Source organism: Seriola lalandi, unplaced genomic scaffold, assembly GCF_002814215.2.
Source record: "Seriola lalandi dorsalis isolate HSWRI2012SDOR001 ecotype SW California unplaced genomic scaffold, Sedor1 jcf7180002054043, whole genome shotgun sequence".
NCBI lineage: Eukaryota > Metazoa > Chordata > Actinopteri > Carangiformes > Carangidae > Seriola > Seriola lalandi.
In genome coordinates, this window is record NW_019524596.1 from 344,211 (window position 1) to 368,750 (window position 24,540).

At 38.7% G+C, this 24,540-nt stretch overlaps 3 protein-coding genes across 5 annotated transcripts; 2 read left to right on the forward strand and 1 right to left on the reverse strand.

Moving 5' to 3' along the window:
- Positions 1-858: 858 nt before the first annotated feature.
- On the reverse strand, positions 859-8,179 carry mau2 (MAU2 sister chromatid cohesion factor). 2 transcript variants are annotated; one of them, XM_023402914.2, is made up of 19 exons: positions 7,811-8,179; positions 7,611-7,628; positions 7,450-7,515; positions 7,173-7,268; positions 6,987-7,081; positions 6,863-6,890; positions 6,602-6,757; positions 6,371-6,517; positions 6,180-6,270; positions 5,987-6,090; positions 5,797-5,874; positions 5,433-5,498; positions 5,157-5,240; positions 4,970-5,019; positions 4,809-4,886; positions 4,609-4,720; positions 4,404-4,494; positions 3,760-3,887; positions 859-3,662 (listed from the first exon to the last, which is right to left on the reverse strand). In XM_023402914.2, exons 1-19 carry the CDS (start codon positions 8,042-8,044, stop codon positions 3,588-3,590), a joined length of 1,797 nt encoding a protein of 598 aa, XP_023258682.1. In that variant the 5' UTR covers positions 8,045-8,179; the 3' UTR covers positions 859-3,587. The 2 variants fall into 2 exon arrangements, with proteins under 2 accessions (XP_023258682.1, XP_087029226.1); XM_087173100.1 differs by having other exon boundaries at positions 3,760-3,890.
- A 508-nt stretch (positions 8,180-8,687) lies between these two features.
- Positions 8,688-12,457, forward strand: armc6 (armadillo repeat containing 6). Its single transcript, XM_023402906.2, has 8 exons — positions 8,688-8,822; positions 9,039-9,180; positions 9,782-9,867; positions 9,964-10,513; positions 10,624-10,769; positions 10,864-10,995; positions 11,153-11,290; positions 11,393-12,457. The coding sequence occupies exons 2-8, from the start codon at positions 9,060-9,062 to the stop codon at positions 11,603-11,605; spliced, it is 1,386 nt and encodes a 461-aa protein (XP_023258674.1). The 5' UTR covers positions 8,688-8,822; positions 9,039-9,059; the 3' UTR covers positions 11,606-12,457.
- Positions 12,458-12,628: 171 nt separating this feature from the next.
- Positions 12,629-23,098, forward strand: slc25a42 (solute carrier family 25 member 42). Of its 2 annotated transcripts, none has more exons than XM_023402925.2 (8): positions 12,629-13,019; positions 15,744-15,917; positions 16,454-16,565; positions 16,793-16,818; positions 17,147-17,313; positions 17,436-17,552; positions 18,636-18,787; positions 18,893-23,098. In XM_023402925.2, the coding sequence occupies exons 2-8, from the start codon at positions 15,825-15,827 to the stop codon at positions 19,216-19,218; spliced, it is 993 nt and encodes a 330-aa protein (XP_023258693.1). In that variant the 5' UTR covers positions 12,629-13,019; positions 15,744-15,824; the 3' UTR covers positions 19,219-23,098. The 2 variants fall into 2 exon arrangements, with proteins under 2 accessions (XP_023258693.1, XP_023258694.1); XM_023402926.2 differs by having other exon boundaries at positions 15,744-15,905.
- The last annotated feature ends 1,442 nt before the right edge of the window (positions 23,099-24,540 follow it).

A 24,540-nucleotide genomic window follows, 5' to 3' on the forward strand; every position in this document is an offset into this window, starting at 1 on the left:
TGTTAATTAGCAGCAGATGATTAAATTTTCTAGTTATCCTTTCAGCCTGTTTTTGACAACTGCTGACTAAAAGCTTTAACTCCTTCAACTTTTAAAGGAGACAGGCTATTTAAAACCTCTGCACTCATGGTTGAATTACAGTTTTGGTGTCAAATATGTCAAATATTTATGCTTTGCCTTCCAGTGTGTTTGTTTAAGTTATAGCTCTTTAACTATATATTCGGTAAACTAAGCCATTTTTAAATGACTGGCTTAAAGTTTCAGATTTTTGGATGCATTTTCTCTACCTTCACAAAAATCCATTGGTTTCCATTCATTTCTGTATGCCATAAAAATAATATGCAGATACTTGAAACTTGATTAAGTTGTACAATACTTCACTGTGTGGTGATGCAGTGTAAGTGGAGACTGATCTGAAAACTCTGCTCTGCATCGTCCCAACACAATAAAATAACGTTGACATAAATCAATAGACGTCACAGTGACAACTTAAGCAAGGATGAAGAATCTGCTCAGATTTTCATAATGTATGGGAAATTAATGAAAGCAGAAAGGGAAAAAAATATGTTCAAAATATGTTCTGGTATGGTCCTTTCATGTCAGCATCTTTTTTCTTCGTTTCAGAACAGCTATGGATGGTGAGATGCAGCATCTGTACCTCTCTGTATTCAGCTTTCTTCTCTTTGCATGAGGTATCTCATAGATGGTGAGTCAAATTTGGGGGTTATGTGTTATGGTTTTTTTTTTTTTTATTGTGTGTAATGTTGGGATTGTTCATTGTCCTGTCATGAGCACACCAAGACAAATTCTTAACAAAGTTGTATGGCAAAGTATTGCTTATTCATATGGACAATCAAGTCATTCTACCTTTGAATTTTTATTCATAAAAAGTCATGTGTTGAAGTTCAGCATAGTTAAAATGACAACGGGGAAAATAACAAATCAAACATTCACTTTTATAACATAATGTAACATGGCAATAAAATAAATGGCACCCATACTGTAGTATTTTATTGCAGCGAATACCAAACTCAGTCGTTTATTTTGAAATAATAAAAACTATGATTACAGAAATCTGTTGAGGAAATGTCTTTAATAGATAGAACTAAAATGTACCTTTCCTACAGTAGTGTGACTAAACTGAAAGTTCTACCAGCTATTAAAAACAATAGCAAAGAACAAATGTATCTGCTATAGTGAAAATCAACATTAAATAAATAAGTTATTTAAATGCAGATTTATTCTGCCATCATCTGGAAGAAATGTGTAAAACAGGAAAAGAGAAAAACTGTAGTGAGAAAAAAAACAATTATTTCAAAATCCTTTAAAGGAAAAGATAAAAATGTAGGTTTCATCATGAAACAACATATGTGCAAACAGGTAACAGTCAGTCTTATCCAGTAGAAATATTACTATTATTACTAGTTTCTTGACTCCAGGCAAAATGTGCACAGCATATAAACATACACCACAGTGAGAGCGAAATAGTGAAAAACAGGCAGCAATTCAATCGAATTGCAATGTAAATAAATTACCCAAATACTTTTTAGATGCATCATAGTCCCAAAACATGTTAAACGTTCACTTTTCTTACCTTCAGAACATTAATACACACCACTGGATGTCAGAAAGCACATGGCTGCATTTATATTAAATGGTCAGCTGGTTCCATGGTCTACTAAGTGTAATATACTTACCAGCCGTGATAGCGTGTGGCTGGTAAGTATTTTACCAGCCACACCTCACACCTTGTGAGTCTGTGTCTGTGTCATCATGGCAAAATGTGGTCCTGTAGACTCTGTGTAACAGGAGCTACCACAGAGGTGGTTGTGAGTACTTTGGCAGGTGTCTGTGTTATGAAACGTGTTTTTCACAAAACTTTACAGGTGTGTAGCTGAGATCAAAATAAAGGCTGAGTTTGAATATGGGTGTGGTCTGACCCATGAGTACTGAGTGCTCATGTAATAATGTAGCAATAACAACTGAGTACTCAGGGGTCGGAATGTCAACATGTTGACGGGCGTCACAGCTGGTGTGATCCCATCATTTTAAATTGTCATTGATCTCAGCTCAGCATAATTTGTTCCTCTTCAGTGAATAAACTACACGTGCAGCTCAACCACCAAATAAAGATCAAACATACCACTCCACAAACATTAAGATCATTACAGATATATAGTATACTGTATATCCAAATGTATCCCAACTAGTACTGTGCTTCGGCCAAACAGTGCTTTGAAAAGACACATTGAGTTCATGCACAACAATAGACCTGAAATGACTGTCTGGCCGTTCCATGGTTTAAATTTGATCACAATTTATCTTAAAATCTGTGTACTCTTTCTGAATTTTTTTTTTTTTTTTTTTACTTAATTCCAAACAAAAATACCTCCTCAATGGTCTTGCAGGAAAGAGTTAAGAGATGAACTGAATGCGTGGGAAAGAAAATCTGAATTTTTAAGGAGAAGTTTGACAGTTTCAAAAATATACTTATTTCCTTTCTTTCCAAGAGTTCGCTGAGAAGGTGGATCCCACCCTATACCCGTTTCCCCTTTTCCAGTCTTTATGCTAAGGTAAGTGAGCTGTCTGCTGGCAATATAGATGTTCACATCCCTTTTTTTCCCTTAACAATACTGATTCTGATACCTGAACTTGGGTATCATCCAATACCGAGTACCGATTCCATGCCGATGCATTAAAAAAAATGTTAACAGCTACGTATATACTACTAACCCTGTGTGAATGTGATATGATTGCTGTCATTGTCTTTGAACAAAGACATGAATGCCAAAAAATATCTCCATTTACAGTGGAAACCACTTATAGTAGTCACGGTTACAGTGATCACTGGCTGATTGGCTGAGTAGCATCATGTGACCTGATAAAGGCTAGAAAAGCTGCATCGGTTAAAACAAAAACACTCAGTAAAAATGTAATAATTTTTCAATAATTTATAGCTCATAGGTCCAGGTCCAGATACGTCAACATCTGGGTCTGAACCTGGACCATGACAGCCTATTAGTGATTGCAGCCAACAGCTAATAGACTGCATAGACTCACGTACTCGCCGATTCCCGATCCAGTGTATTTAGGCAGTATGAGGTATTTCCGACACCAGTATCGGAATCGTAACAACTCTAGCTGGCTGTAGTTTCATATTTACTGTACAGAGTGGTATCAATCATCTCATCTAACTCTCTGTATGAAAGCAGGTAAGCGTATTTCCCAAAAAGCGGAACTTTTCCTTTAATTTTTCATTTGTTGTATGGCTGGTAAAACAAACAATTACAACCACTCCAGGTTGTGCCAGTGTAATACAAGTTCACCTTATGTTTTCCAAAAAACTTCAATCACTTCAAATCCAGTCATGATGCCCCAGTTCCCCAAATGAGAGAAGGAATGCAGTGAATGGAAACCTGCCAAATGACACAGCGCAGTATGCCTTCAGTTTCTAATCAAGTTTTCCTACCTCCCTTTCCTCTTACCCTTCTATCGAGTATATCTCCTTTTTTCTGTTTGTGTTTTTCTCTAATTTTTCCCTGCAGCTGCTCTTCCGTGTCTCCACTTCCCTGTCAGGGTGGTTGTTCTCAGAGCAGGCTGGCCAGGCTGGTTGTCGGTCCATTCTGAGGCTGAAACTGCACAGGAGGGAGGCCGTCTGTCCACTGCAACACAACATATTACAGCATTACTCTCTATGAAAATGCAAGCAGGTTGGATAGACTCATTGTTTATAGACTAGCTGACTGATATTGTGCTTACACTGATGAGGTTGTGTTCAGGGAGGCTGCAGGCTGCAATGTGGTCCTGCAGGAGCTGCTGAGAAAAGTTCTGGTGCATCTGAGCTGCCTCATGGGCATCCATGGTGTTTCCACAAGCCTTGTTCAGATCTGCTGGAGAAAAGAGAGGGTGAATACATTTCTATGTTTGATGATCCTGGGTCCTAGTGTCATGTCCACCCTTAAATATTCATAGATGTATAAAGTTATTGTAGTGTGATGTGTGTTTCCACTTCTAATTCAGTTGTGGCTTCATTCCTATGTTGTGTAATGATATTACAACTAGATGAGAAATCTATGCTTCCTCTGCAGGAGACATGAGATCTCTCCCAATGTGATTGCTGAATATTGGTGCACAATGGTTAGTACGACAAGAAACCGCTTTCCTCTTGCGCCCCCATCTGGCCAAGATATAAATTTATCTCCTAGAAGGCAGATGGCAATGAAAGCTGTGAATTTCCCCCCTGGGATCAATTAATTATTATGTAATTAACAGTTCTTCTGGCACAGGCTGACAGTAAGGTTTTGGACTTTCTTGTCTTTACATATTTTGGGTAAATATTTAATGTAACTTCATAAAACATACCATAAACCTCAGTGTGTGTTAAGGCTGAGTGACAGCTGTACCTTTGAGAAGTGCAGAGGACCACAGCTGCACAGACATGTCTGGGATCTTGCTGGCGAGCTGCATGGCAGGAACCACCATATTGTTACTTTCCTGGAGAAAACATGGAACCAGACAAATAGTCAAGATTACATCTACAGTCCTAAGACACCAGTACAACTGTGTGTGGTCTGATGGCTAATTAGTATTAGTGATTTGTGGAATCACCCTGTGGTTGCCCAGGACAAAAAAGATGTGGCCCAGTAGGACAAGCGAACAAGCAGTCAGCCTATTCAGATCCTCAGCATTAGACATCTTCAGGGTCTCCCTTAGAAATCTTCTGTCGATGCAAGTTAACATAAACTTAGTGCAGAACACCATTACTTAATGTAAAGTTTATATTGCTCATAGGCAGAAGCTTTTCTTACTTGGCCTCATTGTAACGTCCCTGGAAGAAAGACAGGAGCCCTCTGATGTAAAACGCTGCAGCCCGTAGACAATGAGAGCTGAGGAAGTCAAAGTTACACTGTTTAAAAATTCTCCAAAAAAACATGTAACTTATATGATGTGGTATTGTCTCTATAGATACCTGACAGGGAAGTTGTGATCAGGGTTAATCCTCTCTAGAAGGCTGTACAGCTGTTGATTCAAAAAAAGTAAGTTAGAATCAAAGTAAAGAAGATATATATATATATATATATATATATATATACATACATACATACACACACATTTGTAAATGTTTAACTGCTGGGGGAAGGAAATAGCTTTCTGACCTCTTGATGTCTGTTGCCTTCCCGGATGTAGACGCTGGCCAGGTTGGTCACAATGAACGTCCACAGTTCCTGGTGTGTTGTCATCTAACAGAAAAAAAAAAAAAAAACGAGAGACACTGACAACATTGAGTCATCTGAGCCTCACACAGCCAAGGGTTTTATACCCCCAAACTATTCCTTTTTGAAATGTCAAAAAGTGTTACACGATCTGCTGTCACATGATCACCTTGTTTCTTCAACAACAGACAGAGGCAACAGTGACGATATGAAACTCACCTGTAGAGCAGCAGTGAACTGAGCCTCAGCGTTATCCATGCAGTTCACCGAGATACAGTAGAGGCCCTGACACAGAAAAAGAGGAGACAGATGTGAATGGTTCGTATTATCCTGTTCTACTTTCCTCTGCAACCAAGGCACTTTAACAAAACCATAAATGAGAAAAAGGGAAATTCAAACACGTTAGCAGAATTCTGCTACATATTTAAGTGGATACGAGACATTATTGACCTAAAGGCTGCTACAGAAAAATGTGTTGTTGCCATTCTTACAGCTGTATCTTGTCATCATTTGTTTTTCATCATAAGACAGTTTGTTTTTCCTTTTCTGTTGCAGTGTGTATTGTCTTTTCTTGAAGACTTACCAGCAGGGTATGAAGCTGAGCAGCATGATTTGTAAATAACCTGGGAGACTGCTGGCAAAGCTGACAAACCTGAGAAATCTAAACACAGACAAAGACCCTCACAATCTTGAACAAGACAGACAACCTGCAGGGGAAACTGCAGTTACAGAATCTATGCAGAACAGAATTTCCTTCACAGCTGATGACTCACCTCTTGTAAAGCTGTGGCCTTGTGTCCAGTGACGAGTCGGCACATGATGATATGCTCCAGCAGGATGACTTGGAACGTGGATAGGATGGGACTGCTGTCCAGCACTTTGAAAACATTCAGATGGACCGGAGTTGAGTCAACATCACCGACATCGAGGGGGAAATCATCAGTGAGAGTATTCCATCAAACTTACTCTTCAGCTTCTCCAGCTGCATGAGAGCTTTGTCTGTGTACTTCTGTGCCTTCTCCAAGTAGCCCGCCTGCATGGAGTGCATCACTGTCACCTTTTAGTATAAAAAAAAAAACATCCCGTTTTATCGTGTTGCAGATGATCAACACAAAACATGAAGTTCTTTTCAGAATGTACACGTGACAAAATCTCACCAGGTACACAAGCACACACATATGCTCTTTGGGCAGCCAGTGGAAGAGAGCTGCTGGATTAGTGGGAAGGATCTCATCATCATGGAGAGTGGAGATGGTCTGGATACACTGCTGAAGCTGCTTCAGACACGGCTTCACACTCTTTACCTAAATCCAACGTATAGATAAATACGTGCCTGGTAATGGCATGATAGTAGCTGCCAATAATGAGACATGGGGATACAGCTGTACCTGTCCAGCATCCAGGTAGTGTGTAACCTGCAGCACGAGGAAGAAAACTCTGAGGGACTCCTTCTGAATGGGGTTTCCCTGCCAGTTCTCCACTATGGTCCCACACAGCGTCAGCAGAGGGTGCACCTCGCTCAGCTTCCGCTCCATCAGCAGCAGCTACAGAGTCACAGATGCAAATGCATTTTACAGAATTGCATGTTATGAAAACAACACAAGTAAAATTTTAGGTGCCTTTAATTAGTAGAGAATTATTACGCTTACCATTCCTTTACTTAATAAGAACAGCGCTCTGTAGAGAAAGATAAGGAAAAAGTTAATGTGAGATAATGAGCATTAAAAGACAGGTAAAAAAAACAAACAAAACACCCCAGTGTGATCTTTTTACCGTGTGTACTCTGATCCCATGACTCTTGCATACTCTGCTCCAACTCCAAGGAGGTCACAGGCAGATACCAAGTCCTTCTCTAGAGCGTGTAATTGCTTAGAAAGAAATAACATCCCACACACAAATGCTTTAAAATCAATTTACCAAATATGAATAACTTTGTAATGCATAATGCATTTTTCTTACTGCCAGCTGAAAAAGCAGTCTGCAGTGCCAGTAGGGAGTTTGCTGAGAGATCTGGATGGCCTTCCGCAACACCGGTTTGGCCGAGTCCACCAGGTTCTTGAAAACAGAAGGCAATAGGTGAGTTTCAGAGACTGAGCACAACAACCAAGCAACCTCTGCTACAGAAAATACATTATTTTACTCTTGCACTTATGTTATAGCCTAATAAGTATGTTAACCAGGGGAAACATAGTAAAGTTTCCCAAATCACTTCTTCATGTGGACTGGATGCACCTACCTGTTGACAGTAGAACTCTGATAGAATACTTGCTGCTTCAAACTTGACATCTTCAAATTGAGAAATCTGACATAAATCATTAAGGAGTTTTTTTCCCCTCCCCATTACAAGCACACACCTTGCATTAATATGCAACCTCATATCATTCAGAAAAAGGATACTTGTTGTGATATGAACCACTGTGGAGAAAATAGGACAAATAAATATTAGAGTCAGTATCACACTGAGCATCGATTTTGACAGTGAGCTGGTGCAATGGATGAAAAAAAAGCATTACACACTGGACGTGTTTCAAATGTTTATCCTTTTCAGTGATTCACTGTACCACAGCCCGGTGTCAGACGCTGTGGCTGCTGCTCACCGCTTTCTCCAGGTGAGTCTGAGCCAGCTCGCTGTTTTTTGTGTGGCGGTACAGCACCGAGCCCAGCTGCAGGTGAGTCCGGGCCTCGACCCTCGGAGGCGGCTTGAACTGAAACACCGCCTGCAGACAGTGGACGCACAGACGGATCTTCGGTGGACTCGACGTGCGGAAATGTTCTGCAAAGCCCAGCAGAGCCAGGTACCAGGGCTCGGGGGCCTCTGTGCTCGCTGCCATCTTGAGTTGTCTGAAGACAAAGCAATAACAAAAGATCCTGGTTTACCGCTGGACCGACGTCCGCCGAATCCGATCCTCAGATCCTCTGCTACCCTCTCTTGTTTTCTGCCTCAGTCATTTGCATGAATCTGAGTACTAGCGCCAAGCTAGCCAGGGCAAGAATAACTTCCGGTTCTTATTTTCAAATTAAGACCACGTGTGTAACATTTAGACAAACATAATATACATTTTATGTAATTCCGGTAATTGATGTCACATGGCAGCAACAACAGTGAAATATTTACGACTACCTATCCCGAAAAACGCAATTTCACAGTGAAAATCCTCTTGAGTCACGAGTTCACCACTGGAATATTATAAATGAATGAAATACGTCCTTTACTTTGAAGGGAAAGTAAAAGTGCACTTTTCACTTAAAAGTGCACGGATATCTTCCATTTAACCAACACTGACGGAGCGGGGCCCTCTTCTTAACAAGAAACATATAAAATAGCCTACTCAATTTGCATTCCTTAAGTTATGAAATCGTTGTCTCGGGTAAAACTTTTGGAACTTGTGGAACTAATGTTTTGCAGTCTATGTTTCGATGAGGCAAATGTATGAGTGGGACCTTTTACGGAATTTGCTATTCATTTAAATTATTCCGCAACATTCACGCCCCGCGCCCGTTGCAAGTAGTTTGCACGACCCACTACGTAAAGTGCGTAAACCAACAGTGGTGGTCGGTTCATCATTCATAACAGTGGAGCAGGCGGTCTGTCACTGAGCGGTGGTATCAGTTAAGTGATTTGACTTTTACAACGATATTTTTCTTATGTGGGAACAATCCTGCAGCAGAAAAGCTATTCTTAAGGGAAGCGTTGTACATTTCAACAGCCATAGTTGGCAACAGGAGAAGTAACACAACATGAATTAGCTAGCTATAGCCGGCATTAGCTGTCTCCGGTAGATGTTTCTCATCTTTTGACAACAGCTTTATCTCGCTTCATTTCAGAGTACAAAATTACGAGGCAAGATGTCGAAACGGAGGATCACACAGGAAACGTTTGATGCTGCTGTCAGGGAAAACATGGAGGAATTTGAGATGGATCCTGACGAGGCTTTGAGGGAGGCTGTGGAGCAGTTTGAGTCTCAAGGTAAATTTCACAGAAATTACTTGATATTTACTGTATAACTGTGAAGCCAAGCAAGGTATGATCTATGTACATTTCAGAGTCAGCATGATAGGGGTGAAACATACAAACGGTTAAATACCAGTATATCCAACTATGCTTTGCACTAGAAGTAAAGTCACTGATGGCCAGAATGCAGATACTTGAGTTGCTAAAACCTGCTAAAATATTTATCATGGCAGAGAAATTGTCTCTAGTGACACTGACTGGAGTCATGAGGTCTGATGCTTAATGTCCATATTGGGATAATATCCAGGAAATATGTGACCATTTTACAAAATATGTTTTTGCAGTGTTACAGTTTATAATTTTCTCATATTCCAAAATGACAACAGTTTCATGTATACTGAGATCAATTAAACAACATGGCCTATCAGACATCTCTGTACCTTTATGTGGAGTTTAAAAGGATAAAGTATTAAATAGTAGCATTCTAGCTCCTCCATTCCCTAATAAACTAGAGGCTTCTGTCTTGAATAGTGGTCCAGTAAACCACACACAAAGTTAGACTGCAGTAAAACCCTTCTTGGATAGTTGATGTTCTTACATTGTGACTTGGATACAGGTGTGGACCTCACTTGTATAGTAAAAGCTGTACCAGCTGCATCAGCCGATGAGAAACAAGAAGAGCAAACACATGAGGTCTTACAGGTAAGTCCCGGCCTGTTATGTGAAAAGGAACTGTTTACCTCCAAAGTATCTGTTGTCAAAATCCCGCTCTGTGTTGCCCTACTTTTTCACTTGCAGGCTTTGGATTCTCTCCGAATTGGGAAAGACATAAAATACATAAAATGCTTCACTGAACAGTGCTCACTTGGATTTGCCCAGAGGTACCTGGCTGCCCAAAAAGACGCCTACCCCATTATCCTCTCCTACTGCAAAACGAGTGTGGAGGAGCAGGAAGCTGTGTTGGCCGCTCTGTCTGCTCTGGCTGCACTGACAGATGGACAGCCAGACTTGTTGGATGCAGAGGGTCAGCAGTTCCTTTTGGATGTCCTTAACAAGTACCAGGCAGATTCTTCTGTGACACGCATGGCCATCTGCGCTGTACGTCACTGCTGTTTGAAACATGAACAGAACAGGCAGGATTTGGTAAAAGGTGGAGTCCTGCCCCTGCTGACCACTTCCATTACACGACATAGTGGATGTGAAGAGCTGGTGAAGGAGGCCTCTGCAGCTCTCAGGGTCATGACCTTTGATGATGATGTCCGAGTTACATTTGGGCATGCTCACGAACACGCCAAGATGATTGTTCTCGAGCACAATGGACTGAAGGTTTTAATTGAGGCCGCGAAAGGTAAGGCACACTGGTTCATTTGGGGGTTTATCGTAATAGCTTGTTATTTCTAAATCAGATTTTAATCGCATGAATGTAATTTGTTTGTTTCTCATGTTCTGCCCTCACAGCTCACCTTGATAATATTTCTGTCCTGAGTGAGCTCTGTGCAACTTTGTCCCGTCTGGCTGTGAGAAACGAGTTCTGTCAAGACATCTGTGATCTGGGAGGATTAAAACTCATAATGACGTTGCTTGCAGATTCCTATGAGACAGCGGTAGTGTACAAAAAACAAGAGAGTGTGATACAAACTGATTTAAGATTCAACTTACGTGTTTGTTCTGCTCACTGAACTGGTTTTCCTCTTCCAGGAGTTGGTTCGGCAGGTCCTTAGTGCAATACGAGCCATAGCAGGAAATGATGATGTGAAAGATGCTGTTGTTAACACTGGTGGAGTCCAGCTCATTGTCATCGCCATGAACAGACACATGAGCAACTCTGCTGTGAGTTAAATGTCATACTTATGGATTTGATCAAGACTTCACAGCAGATTTAGTGAAGACACTTTTATCATATGTTGTTTTTTGTTGTGTGAAACTAAATTGAAGTTGTAAATAAATTCTACAAATGTCTTAAGATTGTGTTCATGTTCTGCTGTAGGTGTGTGAGCACGGCTGTGCGTGCCTCTCTGTCCTTGCTTTGCGTAAACCCAACAACTGCAAAGTCATCATGGATAATGGGGGTGCCTTGGCTGCCGTGCAGGCAATGAAGGCACATACTGATGCGGTCAATGTGCAGGTAATATGAGGTCATTAATAATTAATATGCTCAACTGAAAAAAACAGGCCCTGTGACAGCGTGCCAACTCTGTATGTCTTTGTCTTCTGTCTTTATGAACAGAAACAAGGGTGTATGCTGTTGAGAAACCTGGTTGCACGTATGCGCAACTACAGCCAACCGATCCTGGACATGGGAGCAGAGGCCCTGATAGCCCAGGCACTAAAGACCCACCAAGACTGTGGTGATGTGGGTAAAGCCGCCCTCAGAGATCTGGGATGCCAGGTGGAGCTTCGAGAGCTGTGGACTGGCAAACATGGCAGCCTCACCCACTGAAAGTACAGGAGAGCATCACTGAAGACCATACACTCACACAATAAGTTTGTGTGCTATTTTAGGGGAGATAAAACTTTAGGATGTTGGTAGAAACAGTATTGAGGCCGATGCACCTCCCTAGCTAGACATATTTGTACAGAGTAGTTAATGTAGAGAAGACTTGTGAGCAGTGCAAACAACCAAGCCACCAGTCTCATACAATACCTTTAAGAGGTTGAATAAATTTTCCAGTCCTTTTTCTGTTTTTAACAAACATAAAAGGTCATTAAAGTCCCCTTGTATATGTTTTATTTACTATTAATATTTTGTTTACAAATTAATTTTTGATGTCCAATTTTATATCTGTTCTTGAGATGTTAAATGTAAATTTGTGAGTTTGGTGCCATGGGTCAATACAAATGTATTTGCTGTATCGCAAATAGTTAAACTGCAGTTTTGTGCAGTTCCCTTTCCTGTGTTGGCAGAGCCACATTTTAACATGCATTGAATGCCTTATATGTCAACTACAAGAAATCAATTCTGTTTTTGTTTTTAGTTTGTTATGCATTATGACAGTGTAAAACTGAAATCTCCGTAGACCTACCACTGCTGACAGTATATATTCTGCATGACTATGATAAAACTCACTTTTGGTGTGTCAGCTTTATCTTGCTGTGTGACTGTGTTTACAATGTATTTGTTGAACCTGAAGCAATTTTTTTTTAACTTCCAGTGTACTTTTTGAGTTATTTATGGATATACAAAATATCTCATGCAAGGATTAGCATTATAACGTGAAAACATGCCCCAAAGATGTAAAAGACAGACATAAAACATGTGAGTTAACAATAAACAATAATCTTTAAACCAAAACTACTTTGCACACTAAACAAAAAAGTTACCCCCCACATCACTAGGTACTTATGGAGAAACTATAGAAAGCTAACTCATTGCCAGGCGTGTCTCGTGCTCACGCCCCTCTAACCGACCTATCCAGGCACGCCTCACTCAGACTTCATCTCCCACAATGCCACTGCGCTCGTCCTTGTCAAACCTCACTGTGGTCATGCTAACGTTAACCGCCTCAGGTCGCTGACAAGAGTAGTAACGGCAGAACTACAGCAGCACGCACGATGTCATTCACTTGATGCCACTGCTGGGCTAATGAAACTCAGACACTTCTGGAAGAGAGTACTTTTAACACCAGGAGACGTTTTTATGAAGACGCAAAGTAAATGTTAATTTTTCCACAACGCGAGTAACGATAACGTTAGTGTAGCGGTAAGCTAACAGCTAGCTAACGTTACTTAACCTGGTATTCGGCTAACTTAGAAACAGCTTTGGAAGAGCCTGCTAACAAACTGAAATAACACTCCGAGAGAGGGATATACCTTCAGAAAATGAGAATTCTTCGTACTGGTCTCAGGTTTGTAAGGTAAGAAATGTAGTGTTTGTAACCAGTGACAGATAGCTGGCTGCAAAGGGTGGCTGTGTTTTGTTGGTGGGCAAGTTTCGAAAAGCCTGGTGGGTGCAACAGCCACTCAGAAATAACCGGCGATCATTTTTTATCAATGATGAATATGTTATTTTTTAATTATACTGCTGAATTGTAACCCTGTTTATGGCTATGGAGTGTCCAGTGGTAACAAATAATTTGACTAATAATAATGTTACACGGCAAGGAGAGTAGTAGCATATGGGATACAAAGCTGTTACAAAACTATCACCTAACATGGCAAAAAAAGTCAAAATACCAAGAGATAGACAAAAAAACACGAACACTTTATAACATAATGCTTCCCTTTAGAGCAACATTACAAACTCAGAATTCTTAACAAATTTACAGAGCTGAAATAATTAGTCGATTTTGTTACAGAAAATTGACAGAAAATGAATTGCCAGCAGTTGTATGAATCGATTAATCACCAAGTCATTTATATAGCATAAATGCCAAATGTAAATTTGCTACCTCTCTCTATCTTATATAATGGTAAATTGAATATCTGTGGATTTTTGACTGTTAATGAAATGCAGTAATTGATGAAATAATTGTTAGTGGCAGCCCTACAAATCCATTATAAGCTTCACAAAGCATTAGCATTTTTTGTGTGGCGGTTCAATTGGAATGAATTGTTTTAATTATGTTGTCCTTCCTGTGTCTTCACACACAGTTACTACACAGTTTAAGGCAGTTATTGTTATCTTGGCACATTCTCGAATGACTAATTATTGATACACTGATATTTTACTAATGACCATTAGGTAACCCAGCTGAAAGGACAAGTTGGTCACAGAAGGTTAACACAAAAGCAGTTCAGCAAACAAGAAGACACTGCTGTGTGTTAACACTAGTAACCCCAAGGGACAGCTCTATCTCTCCATTCCTGTGTGTGTTGCATGGGAGGGAGGTGTTGAATAAGTGAGGTAACCAAACAGACATAGCTAGCAATCAGGAACAAGGAACTGTAAAATGATATGCATGGAGAAGGAGGCTATAGTCAGGGGTAAAGTAAGGACAGTGGGTGAGGTGAAAGGGGACACATCTAGTGCTCATTTGATGATTTGGCTTGAAGCCCTGTTGTACTGATGCCAACATTAGTTGCCCATGACTACCCAGCTTTTCAGCAAACCCTCTGTTTGCTCTCTTGTCCCTTGGCCTTCTCTCTCCATCTTGTTTTGCTTTATTCTCCTCACTGCTGCTAAACTCCTTGAACTCTGATGTTTCTAGTGGATCTTTTCCCAGTAATAAGTGATTATTTAACAAATGTTCATTTGTTACTAGTTACTAGTTTTTAAGCTGGATCAGACCTATATTTAGTGAAATATCATACATGGCATCTCCTCATGGCTGCACACCTAATCATTTCACCTTTATTCACATTATGATATTTTCACAAGCATATGCGATGCAAAGCAATGTGTATTTATTTGTTAGTTAAGAGCATAGCCTGTATATTTGATACAATACACTTTTTTATGATATCACATTCATGACAGTTCACAAGATTATAATTTATTTTTATATTAAATATACCAAAATATTTTTTCTGGAGCAGCAACAACAAAGTTGTTTATAAACTCAATATCTCCCTGGAAACAAATCTAAACCCTAAATAACATAAATAATGGTCCTGGTGACACTGACTGAAGAGTAAAAACATGTAGAACATCAGTTGTGTAGATTGTATGCATGTTAAAAAATGACATTCAAAAGTTAATAGTATGTTAATCAGTTCTGAAAATTATTGAAGCTCTACAAAAATACATATGCCAACTTTAATGCCAACATTTCCTGCTATTCACATTTACATATTTCACAACTTTGTAATTGTGACTGTGATTTAAAGCAAGGTTGGTTTGAACAATGTACAATTGTACAGTGTACATTTTATTTTCCAGTATTTAACAATGGACCAGAGAGCCTATGGGGTTGAAGGTTGCATGAATAGGTGATTTGTCTGGTAAAATGATTAGCTCATTGAAAAAAATGCCATGTCATCTTTGTTGGTAAGGGTAGTGAGACCGGCCAAGATAATGTTCTTTAAAGTTGATCTCCTGTTTTCACTGAATAGATCGGAAAGAGTGTCCCGATTGTACAACAATGTGGTAATACTGTAATCTGGTATGTTAAGGGAGGGACTTCAGTGATGTTCTTGTCCTGCAAGAGATTGGGTGTAACTTACACTAGCTCTGCTTTGCTTGTTTTTTTTTTTTATAGCTTTCATTGGTGTGGTAGTTGGTTAAAGTTAACTTGATTGTTCTTTGGGTGTTCTTATTCTTTATTCTTATCCTCTAAGTTTCTTATTTAAAGATAACTACTCTGTAATTCATCACTTGCTGACATGACACTGGTTAAGTCAGCACAGAATTACAAACAGATTTCTGTGCTAGCAGTTTATACAAGGCTAGACTTGAATATCTTGGTTTGTATGATCTCATGATGAAGCTACTATTGAATGCAAAATCAAATTATCATAATTTGTTGATAATGCTTGAAACTTATCATATCCAGAGTCATGCTTGTCACTAGAACTTGATGTAGTTCCCTGAAAGTAACAAGAGTCGAAAGGTAGCCATTTAAATGTCTGACTAAGCTTAAAATTTTACCTATAAGTGACCTTCTGTTTCTCTTTCTGCCCTCTTCTTCTCTCCTCTGTAGCTCTTAGCGCCTGGTGTTGCTGCCCCTCCAGTGGTTGAATTCATGAGCACGCTCAGTGACAGCTGTGCGTAGTGCTCTGGGATGGGGAGTGGAGTCCAGGAACAACGAGCATCACTCACACAGGGAGAAGTGCTGCCGCTGCCTTCCTCCAGTCAGTCAGAAGTGAGCTATGAGGTGACATTTTATAAACATGAGCCTTCCTTCAACACTTCAAGGAAAATCCACCTGATAATAAAGTCCATGGGTTAATTTATGTAATTTTTTTGTATTGCAGCTCAGTTTTAATCTGTGAATTTGAATCATTTATCTTATACAGACACAACTCCAAGAACACCAGAGCAGTCATTGTGATGTTCCAGTTTGTGTCTAGTCAGTGTCTGTGTTTTATCTGTGTGCTGTCTATTTAAAGGAATTTCAGCTGTGCTGTTAAACCATGTATGCTTTGTATCCTTTGCTAGTTGCACTGCTGTATTGTGTGTGCAAGAGATTAACTGAACTAAATTCAGTAGCTTCATGGCCTCCTCTTTGGCTTTGGTTCATTTAAGGACATCTGCTCCTATTTTTGAGGTTTTTGAGCTGGACAGTGAGTTGTACGTAACTCTGGCTTAATGATCAACAGCATTTCCAACACAATATTGTTCACGTAAGGACGCAGTTTTTACAGGAGTCACTCTGTTGGTGTTAAATGCAATTCCTCCATCTCTGTGCAGGGCCTAAAGCACACTCGCTCTGTCCTCAACTCGCTCTTCTCGGGCGCTTTAGCGGGAGCTGTGGCCAAGACAGCTGTCGCCCCATTGGACAGGACTAAAATCATCTTCCAAGGCAAGTTGGGTGCTCGGCTCACGTAAAATAGTTTTTAAGATTACAAATCACCCAAATTGATGACACAGAATTATTTCTTGACTCTGTTATATTTTAACTACACTGCTACTGTTAGCACAATCTGAATGCTAGAAAATGTGTGTGGTTTTTCTGAAATGAGAGTAAGTGGACTGATAAAGAACACTGTACGCTTGTCATTTATACTGTATATGTGTTCTGTTTTTCAGTGTCTTCAGCACGATTCTCTGCCAAGGTGGGTTTCTCTTAAAGAGCATTTTACATTTCATGTACATTTTTATTTTGCTTGATAAAACATAAACAAATTACCTGCTTCTTATTCACATACAAGAAGTTAATTCACATCCATTGCAGTTGATGTAGTTTTTTATTTCAAGTTTGATTTACTGATAAAAAGAACATGCATACACTTAGAGTCATGCACTTTACTGTACAGGCATTAACATTAGTTTTCAGACTGACCTCCAAAGAATATCAGAGGAACAAGTTAAAGACAAAAATAGATTATCATCAATTCAAACTAAGTATGAGTATGTATTGTATGTGCGTACATTGTAATACAGGAGGCCTACAGGTTGATCTACCGCACCTACCTGAAGGATGGCTTCTTCAGCCTGTGGAGGGGGAACTCTGCGACAATGGTGCGAGTCATTCCATACGCAGCCATCCAGTTCTGCGCGCATGAGCAGTACAAGAGGCTGCTGGGAGGTTATTATGGCTTTCAGGGGAAGTAAGTGTTAGTTTGTACTGGTAGACATTTATGAACTTTTATGTTGTCACCCAACCTAAGATTTTCTTCATGTCTCATAAACTTAAATACTGATGTACATTTGTTTTTCTCTGTTGTTTCAGAGCCCTGCCTCCATTACCAAGGTTACTGGCTGGATCTATGGCAGGTACCACGGCAGCTATGTTGACCTATCCTCTGGACATGGTGCGAGCCAGGATGGCCGTAACACCAAAGGAAATGTAAGTATGTCTAACTGCTAAAATACATAATCAGTGAATATTAAGCTTTGCAGTGCTGACTTGATGTGATGTGTGTTGGTTAGAAATTGTGTGCATCCTTTGCTCTGCAGAATGTCACCATGTCCCATGACATTAAAGCTTGTGGGAGCGGCTGCAGTTTTCTTAGTCAGGCGCTGCAGTTGCTCTCCTCTGGCTGCAGCAGCTGGGAACCACCTCTTGGACGACATTTGAACTAATTGGCTTAAGGCTTCACCGATACGCACGTTTTTATTCTAAGAAATTCTGATACTTTATCTCCCATGGTTATTTCTCCCAAAGATTGGCAAATTTATTTGATGTGCTCCTTGTGGGAGCTCATTTTTTTTTTTAGATATGGGCACCAACACTATAATTATCATTTCCAGGTAGAAAGCTGTAAAAACTGTTTAACTCAGGAGTTATTGTAAAAGAAGTAATGCTCTTATCACTCACTTTATTTTATATTTAACTGGTTATGTTTGCATTGTAGCATAGAGTATATTATACAACTTGATGTATTTTTCTTGTTATACAGTCGCATTTTTGAAGTTTCTGTATAAATTCTAATTGAGTGTGTAGGACACTTAGTTCTATTTTTCAACTCTGTTTGAACTCAAAGTTTTTTCATTTCATTTTGAGTAACTCGTAAGGTTATATCAGCTTAGATAAACACATCAAAATTGAGATAGTTCTCTTATATTGCCAATAGAGTGAAAAGTGGAAGAATCATGTTTTGGAGTTTCCCTTTTAATTTTGTTATACTGTAATATAATTTCATCACTCTACAAAAACAACAACACCAAAAAATACTGGGATATGAATTTTTATGTCATATTACCCACCCATATTGACCATGGTGCAGATTCAGTCATAATCAATGAGTAAGGCCAAAATAGAATGAGAGTTTTTTTTGTGAATGAAAGTAGGTCTATGGATGGGTGTTTTTGTTCACATTGTAACTCAGATACCAGAATACAATAATGAACGGGAGTCTTTTGCTACATCTCATCCAGTTTCATCCGGCTGACATTTTTTTTTTTTGTGTGTTCTGTTTCTCTGTTTTAGGTATAGTAACATTCTGCATGTGTTTGTGCGGATCTCTCGAGAAGAGGGCCTGAAGACATTGTATCGAGGTTTTACTCCCACCATGCTGGGTGTTATTCCCTATGCTGGTCTCAGCTTCTTTACCTATGAGACACTGAAGAAATTACATGCAGGTAATTTATCTACAACCCCTTTCTTTCACACCTAATCTTTATGCTGTGTATGTGAAATATTTATTCACTGAGTTGCACCTCTTTACATCCTCCTCTCCCATGTAGAGCGCAGTGGGCGCCCACAGCCCTACTCATATGAACGTCTGGCTTTTGGAGCCTGTGCAGGTCTCATTGGCCAATCAGCATCTTATCCTCTTGATGTGGTACGGCGGCGTATGCAGACTGCAGGAGTGACAGGTCACACGTACGGCACCATCCTGGGCACCATGAAGGATATCGTGTCTGAGGAGGGGGTCATCCGTGGACTCTACAAAGGTCTCAGTATGAACTGGGTTAAAGGGCCCATTGCGGTGGGCATCAGCTTCACCACCTTTGACCTTACTCAGATCCTCCTGAGGAAGCTGCATCAGATGGGCTATACAGCTCGATAATAGTTATTCAGAGTGGAAAATGGGGAGATCACAAGATCCCCATTAGCCCTCTTATGAGAAACAAGGAGGGAAAAGTGATAGAGAGTGAAGAGTGTGTATCGCTGGACAGAAGCAAACGCACACTGGCTCAGGATGCGTGGGTAATATTAATGTATTCTCTCGCTTTATCTGTGTGCAACAAGGGATGTACAGTCCCTGTAGGTACAAAGTAGGGTGTAAGGTGGTAACGTGTACCTCTACACGCTGTTGTCATGTACATCTAAGTGCAATATGCTCAGTGGTTTTATGTGTGTAGCCTATGTGTGTACACATAGATTATATTGCTCCTGCCCTGGTGGACCAGGCCTGTGAGTGTATTTATCAATCAAAGAGTTCAGAGGTTCACACACACTGACATCTCTCAACTGCCTTGTGTTACTGCTTAAAACTGACACCTTCAAATGCAATGCAGGATGCCACTCATCTGTTATGGACTTTTAAGATGCATTTGATTTGATCAGAGTAAAGTATGCCCCCTTGAGATTTGTTTTGATGTGAATGAGTTTGTTTAAGGAATTATACCAAAGGTTAGGATGTGAGATAGCTGCAGATTATATGGTGTTAGTGGTGTTATAAACAATCTTGCCCAGCACAGAGGTAACAGCATCTTTACTGCCACTGAATAGTTTTTGTTTGAGTTGAAAATATCGAACTCTCTTTGAGTCCAGTATTTTTAAGTGGAGCTCCTGAACATTGAATTCACAGACTGTTATTTGGAATTAAGCTATTGTGCTGACAGCAGACAGATGATCTATATTTTATGCCAGTGCCAACAGATATAAAGTTTTAAGAGTGCCCATATTATTTTATGTTTGTTTTCACTGTAATCATATCATGGGCTTTTTAAAATATTGTAAATTTTGATAGTCAAATCTGTTGTCTGATGTATCAATACAGGTGACTAGACAGATTTAAAAAATACCAGCTGAAAATCTCACCTACAGTTTAACCTCATACTGACATGCAGTGTCAAGTAATGCACATCAAACACTTTGATAGGTAATTTTTCCAAATGTGTGATCATAGACACTGATTTAACAGTTTAGAAGGAACACCTGTACAGTCTAATGCAATCCAATACAACACAACAGCCCTGCAGTGAGTATTAACTTTGTAAAGTTTACAATGCCCCATTGTCATTGACACTGTGTGTGTGAGAAGTGTTGCTTTAAATCTATGGCATTTTTAATGATATTGTTTTGGATTACAATATATTGACAGGTGTTTCTAATATTGTCACCCTCATGTATGTGTCACTGGTAATGAAAACACAGAGTCCCATACACACTATACAAATGTTGTCTTCCATGTGCTGTCAGTGTGGCAGCTGCAGGATCTGTCTCTTGGTGATTTTGCTGCCATTCATGCCCGTTTTCTTTAAAACCTGGCAAGACACTAGTTTTAATTTTGACAGGTCATTGAAATAATTTACAAACTTCTGGTTGGGGTGGACTCAGAATGAAGATCTTTATTAGTATTTACTAATGGACTAACTTGACTGGAAATGTGCACACACCTAGTGAAGTGATCAGTTGACTTCTCTGTTACAGGCAGCATTGAGTTCATTTTAGCATTCTCAGTATTGTACTTTACCTCAGCATGTAATCAATAGTTCATGAAATTCTCACATATCAATGTGTTATGTGGAGTATTGTCAAAAATGGGACTTTGTGCTCAGTTTTTATTTGACCATATGTGCAACAGTTTCAACAGTGCTGATGCAGGCTTGCGGCCATTGAGGAGTGTCAATAGTTTGTATACTTAGACCATACATACCATACATACTGTTTCTATACTTAGACCATAAATACCGAGGATGCAGAGCCAAGTGGAGCAGAGGGCAGGAAGTGTCTCCTTCACCAGAATAAAAGCAGGAAACAAACAAGTGTGATGATTTAAACTGAAACTCAATAGTGTTTTGTATTTTTTAATGCATGATTCATACACGATTGTTTAAGACTCTACTGGGGCTGCACAAATGATTATTTTTTTATTATTGATTAATCTTGAAATTATTTGAATAATCACCAGACAAATGCCCATAACAGTGACTAAAGCCCAGAGTGATGCCTTAACATTGCTTAAGTCTTCTGACCAGCATACAAACGCCCAAAAATATGATTATTTTCATGTTATGAAAGAGAAAAAGCAACCCTTTGCATTTGCGAATCTTTAATCAGCAAATATTGTGTGTTTTCACTGTTTAAAAGTTCAGTAACCTATTAGAATTTGAATTGATTTTGTCCATTAACCAACTCATTTATTGGCTCATTGAGCAGGGCTGAGTATTTTTCGGTACTAATGTTGAAACAATACCTGGATTTCAGCACGGATACCAGAATGACTCTTCTTTGATTTTTGTTTGGTATTTGGTACTTTGGTACTTTTAGTATTTGACAGTTTTCGATACTCGCTGCTAGGGACACGTTGTGGTCAGTAACAGGACATTTTGAAATTTGGTACCCATCTTTATTCAGTAGTTTACTCCACTCTTACACCCCCCCCCACCCCCCATCCTTTAAACTTACAACCCTCCTTTAACCCCCCTGTCTGACCATCATTTCATCTGCCTCTCATCTGTCTGTTCATGGATGTTGTGATTGTTTTCCTAATTGTCCAGGGAATCAGGAGAAATGTAGCGTTCAGGTGACACACCCGAACCTAAGCAGACTGTATTCACATCAGCAAACAGTGGAAAACTTTGATGCACTTGGGTTAACAGAGCAGTAGATGCAAGTTTAGTCAATTAGTTATCTTTACCCCTTACCTTAGGTAGCAGGAGGGAAGTATGTTTAACTAAGTTTGGATCAATGACAGTTTGAATTGTGCACATGTTCTGAGCTGACATTTGCAAGAGTGCTTCTTGGTTGAAAGTACACAGTAACAGAAAGCTGAGTCAAAGGCAGTTACTGACTCTTAAGTGCCTAACAAGGAATAGTAATGTGTTTACTATGACTGAGCTACTTCTACTAACCTTTCTGAAGGTCGCTTCCATTTTCTAGCCTTGCTTTGGTCTTGAAGTTACAAATATTTAAGGAGCAGCGGGTGGTTTGAAGTTTGGGGATTGTTAGACCTCTGTGACTGAATGTATTACTTCAGGTGAAGTTTTTATATGTGAATTTTGTAAAACTTACAAACTGCCTTGCAGGATATTGCTGTCTAGGGTGAGATACATGACTCTTTGGCTCTCTAGCAAACTCGATCAATCCATTCCAACACATAAGGGACTGATTTGGAGGTAGGATGATTTAAAAGTACATTTAATGGCTGTTTGTAGCCTTATTTCAATTAGAATAACATAAAGAGCATTGCAATGTTATTATCTCCCAATTGAAGGACCTATAGATCAAAAGAGATTGGAAAACGTGATGAAATATACCATAATAGGGAGAGTCTAATGAACCTGGACAAACTCCTAGACAATCATTGCATGCCAAAAAGTTTTCTTTTGTATTTGTTTCAAAATAAAAATATGAGTTTTGTTGTGAACCTGACAAGGAATACTGACACACTACAACAACAAACTGGTAAAAGTTGTGATTTTATTTCCTCTAAAGAAAGCAAATTGAATTGCTTTAACCCTGTTTGTGGGTGATCCTACACAGACGTGCAGACATACAATGCTACTGTATATGCATGTTACAACAGATCATCTTATATGTTTTTGTTTATGTGCATCAGTGATATGATGGCTGTTTTGTAAATCCTAGTGATTTGTGCCAACTGAATGTAAACGTACCTACTAATACCACACCCTGTGTCCAGTCTGTAGTGTTGATTGTGTATCTGTTGCAAAGTTTTGAAATATTAAATTCTCAAATAAAACTGGATGTTAACTACAGATTGATGCTTGTGTCTTATTTCATTGGTTTTCATGGTCCTGAATGATGTCTGTGCTTTATGTTTGTGAGGTATGTTTGGTATTGGAATTACACTGTAGAAACTGCACAAATTGGAGATAAATAGCCTATATAAACTAACAAAGTATATTAATATGAAAATGAATAAATATAGAAATAAATGTAAGGACATCACTGCAGATGCAAATATTTATATAAATGATTGAAAAAATAAATTAATAAAGAAATATATGAAGAAAAAAATAAACACTGAAAAATGTATAATGTATTATCTTTTGAGCCCTGATGCATAAGAAGGTGGTTATTGAGTTCCAAACAGAAAGCAAATGACTGAATAAAAAAATACAGGTGGAACAATATATATATATATATATATGTGTACAGAATTTAACTATATTATATTATATTACATTTTGGGTTTTTTTAAAATTAATTTTTAATTGATCTAGCACTTTTTTTTTTTAAGCTATCAATTTCCTGTGTCACTTCTGTTGTGGAGGTAGATTTGTTTCAATATTATTTGTGTGAACAGATAAACAATCTGTACATAAATGTGTAATCTGTTAATATACATTTGAGAAATATACTATACTGTGGCATTTTATGCCTCACTATACTATGACTTTTATATACTTAACATACTATGACGTTTTTTGACATTTTTATGCCTAACTATATTATGACATTTTAATGACAATTTTGTGCCTTATTATACTGTGACGCTTTTGGACAATTATATGTCTTGATATACTATGACAGTTTTATGCTTAATTATCATATGATGCTTTTATGACATGTTTTGCCTTGCTATACTATAATTTTTTTATGACATTTTATGCCTTACTATATTATGACGTTTTTGATGTTATAATGACTTACATTACCATGACGTTTTTATGCTTCACTATATAATGACTTTTTATGTCTTTTTATGCCTTACTATACTTTGAAGTTTTTATGACATTTTATACCTTACTATACTATGACATTTTATGCCTTACTATACTATGACATTTTTATGCCTTACTATATTATGAGTTTTTATGCCTACTATACTATGATGTTTTTGATGTTTTTATGCCTTACTATACTATGACGTTTTCATGCCTTAGTGTACTATGACTTTTTCGACATTTTTATGATTTACTATACTTAGACGTTTTTATGACATGTTATGTCTTACTATACTATGACGTTTTTATGATATTTTAGGCCTTACTATACTATGACTTTTTTTATGACATTTTATGTCTTACTATACTATGACTTTTTTTATGACATTTTATGACTTGCTATACTATGACGTTTTTGATGTTTTTATGACTTACTCTACTATGATGTTTTAGACATTTTATGCCTTACTATACTATGACGTTTTTATAAACATGTTATGCCTTACTATACTATGACGTTTTTGATGTTT

What these genes read in the sequence shown, in the direction of transcription:
- slc25a42 (XM_023402925.2), top strand. Translation starts at nt 15,825, where the DNA reads ATGGGGAGTGGAGTCCAGGAACAACGAGCATCACTCACACAGGGAGAA. An exon ending in CAGCACGATTCTCTGCCAAG is followed by an intron (nt 16,819 to 17,146) that starts GTGGGTTTCTCT and finishes ATTGTAATACAG; the next exon opens with GAGGCCTACAGGTTGATCTA. An exon ending in TATTATGGCTTTCAGGGGAA is followed by an intron (nt 17,314 to 17,435) that starts GTAAGTGTTAGT and finishes CTGTTGTTTCAG; the next exon opens with AGCCCTGCCTCCATTACCAA.
- mau2 (XM_087173100.1), bottom strand. Translation starts at nt 8,044, where the DNA reads ATGGCAGCGAGCACAGAGGCCCCCGAGCCCTGGTACCTGGCTCTGCTG. An exon ending in GACTGCTTTTTCAGCTGGCA is followed by an intron (nt 7,082 to 7,172) that starts GTAAGAAAAATG and finishes TTTCTTTCTAAG; the next exon opens with CAATTACACGCTCTAGAGAA. An exon ending in TCTTATTAAGTAAAGGAATG is followed by an intron (nt 6,758 to 6,862) that starts GTAAGCGTAATA and finishes GTGACTCTGTAG; the next exon opens with CTGCTGCTGATGGAGCGGAA.
- armc6 (XM_023402906.2), top strand. Translation starts at nt 9,060, where the DNA reads ATGTCGAAACGGAGGATCACACAGGAAACGTTTGATGCTGCTGTCAGG. An exon ending in GGAGCAGTTTGAGTCTCAAG is followed by an intron (nt 9,181 to 9,781) that starts GTAAATTTCACA and finishes ACTTGGATACAG; the next exon opens with GTGTGGACCTCACTTGTATA. An exon ending in GACACATGAGCAACTCTGCT is followed by an intron (nt 10,996 to 11,152) that starts GTGAGTTAAATG and finishes GTTCTGCTGTAG; the next exon opens with GTGTGTGAGCACGGCTGTGC.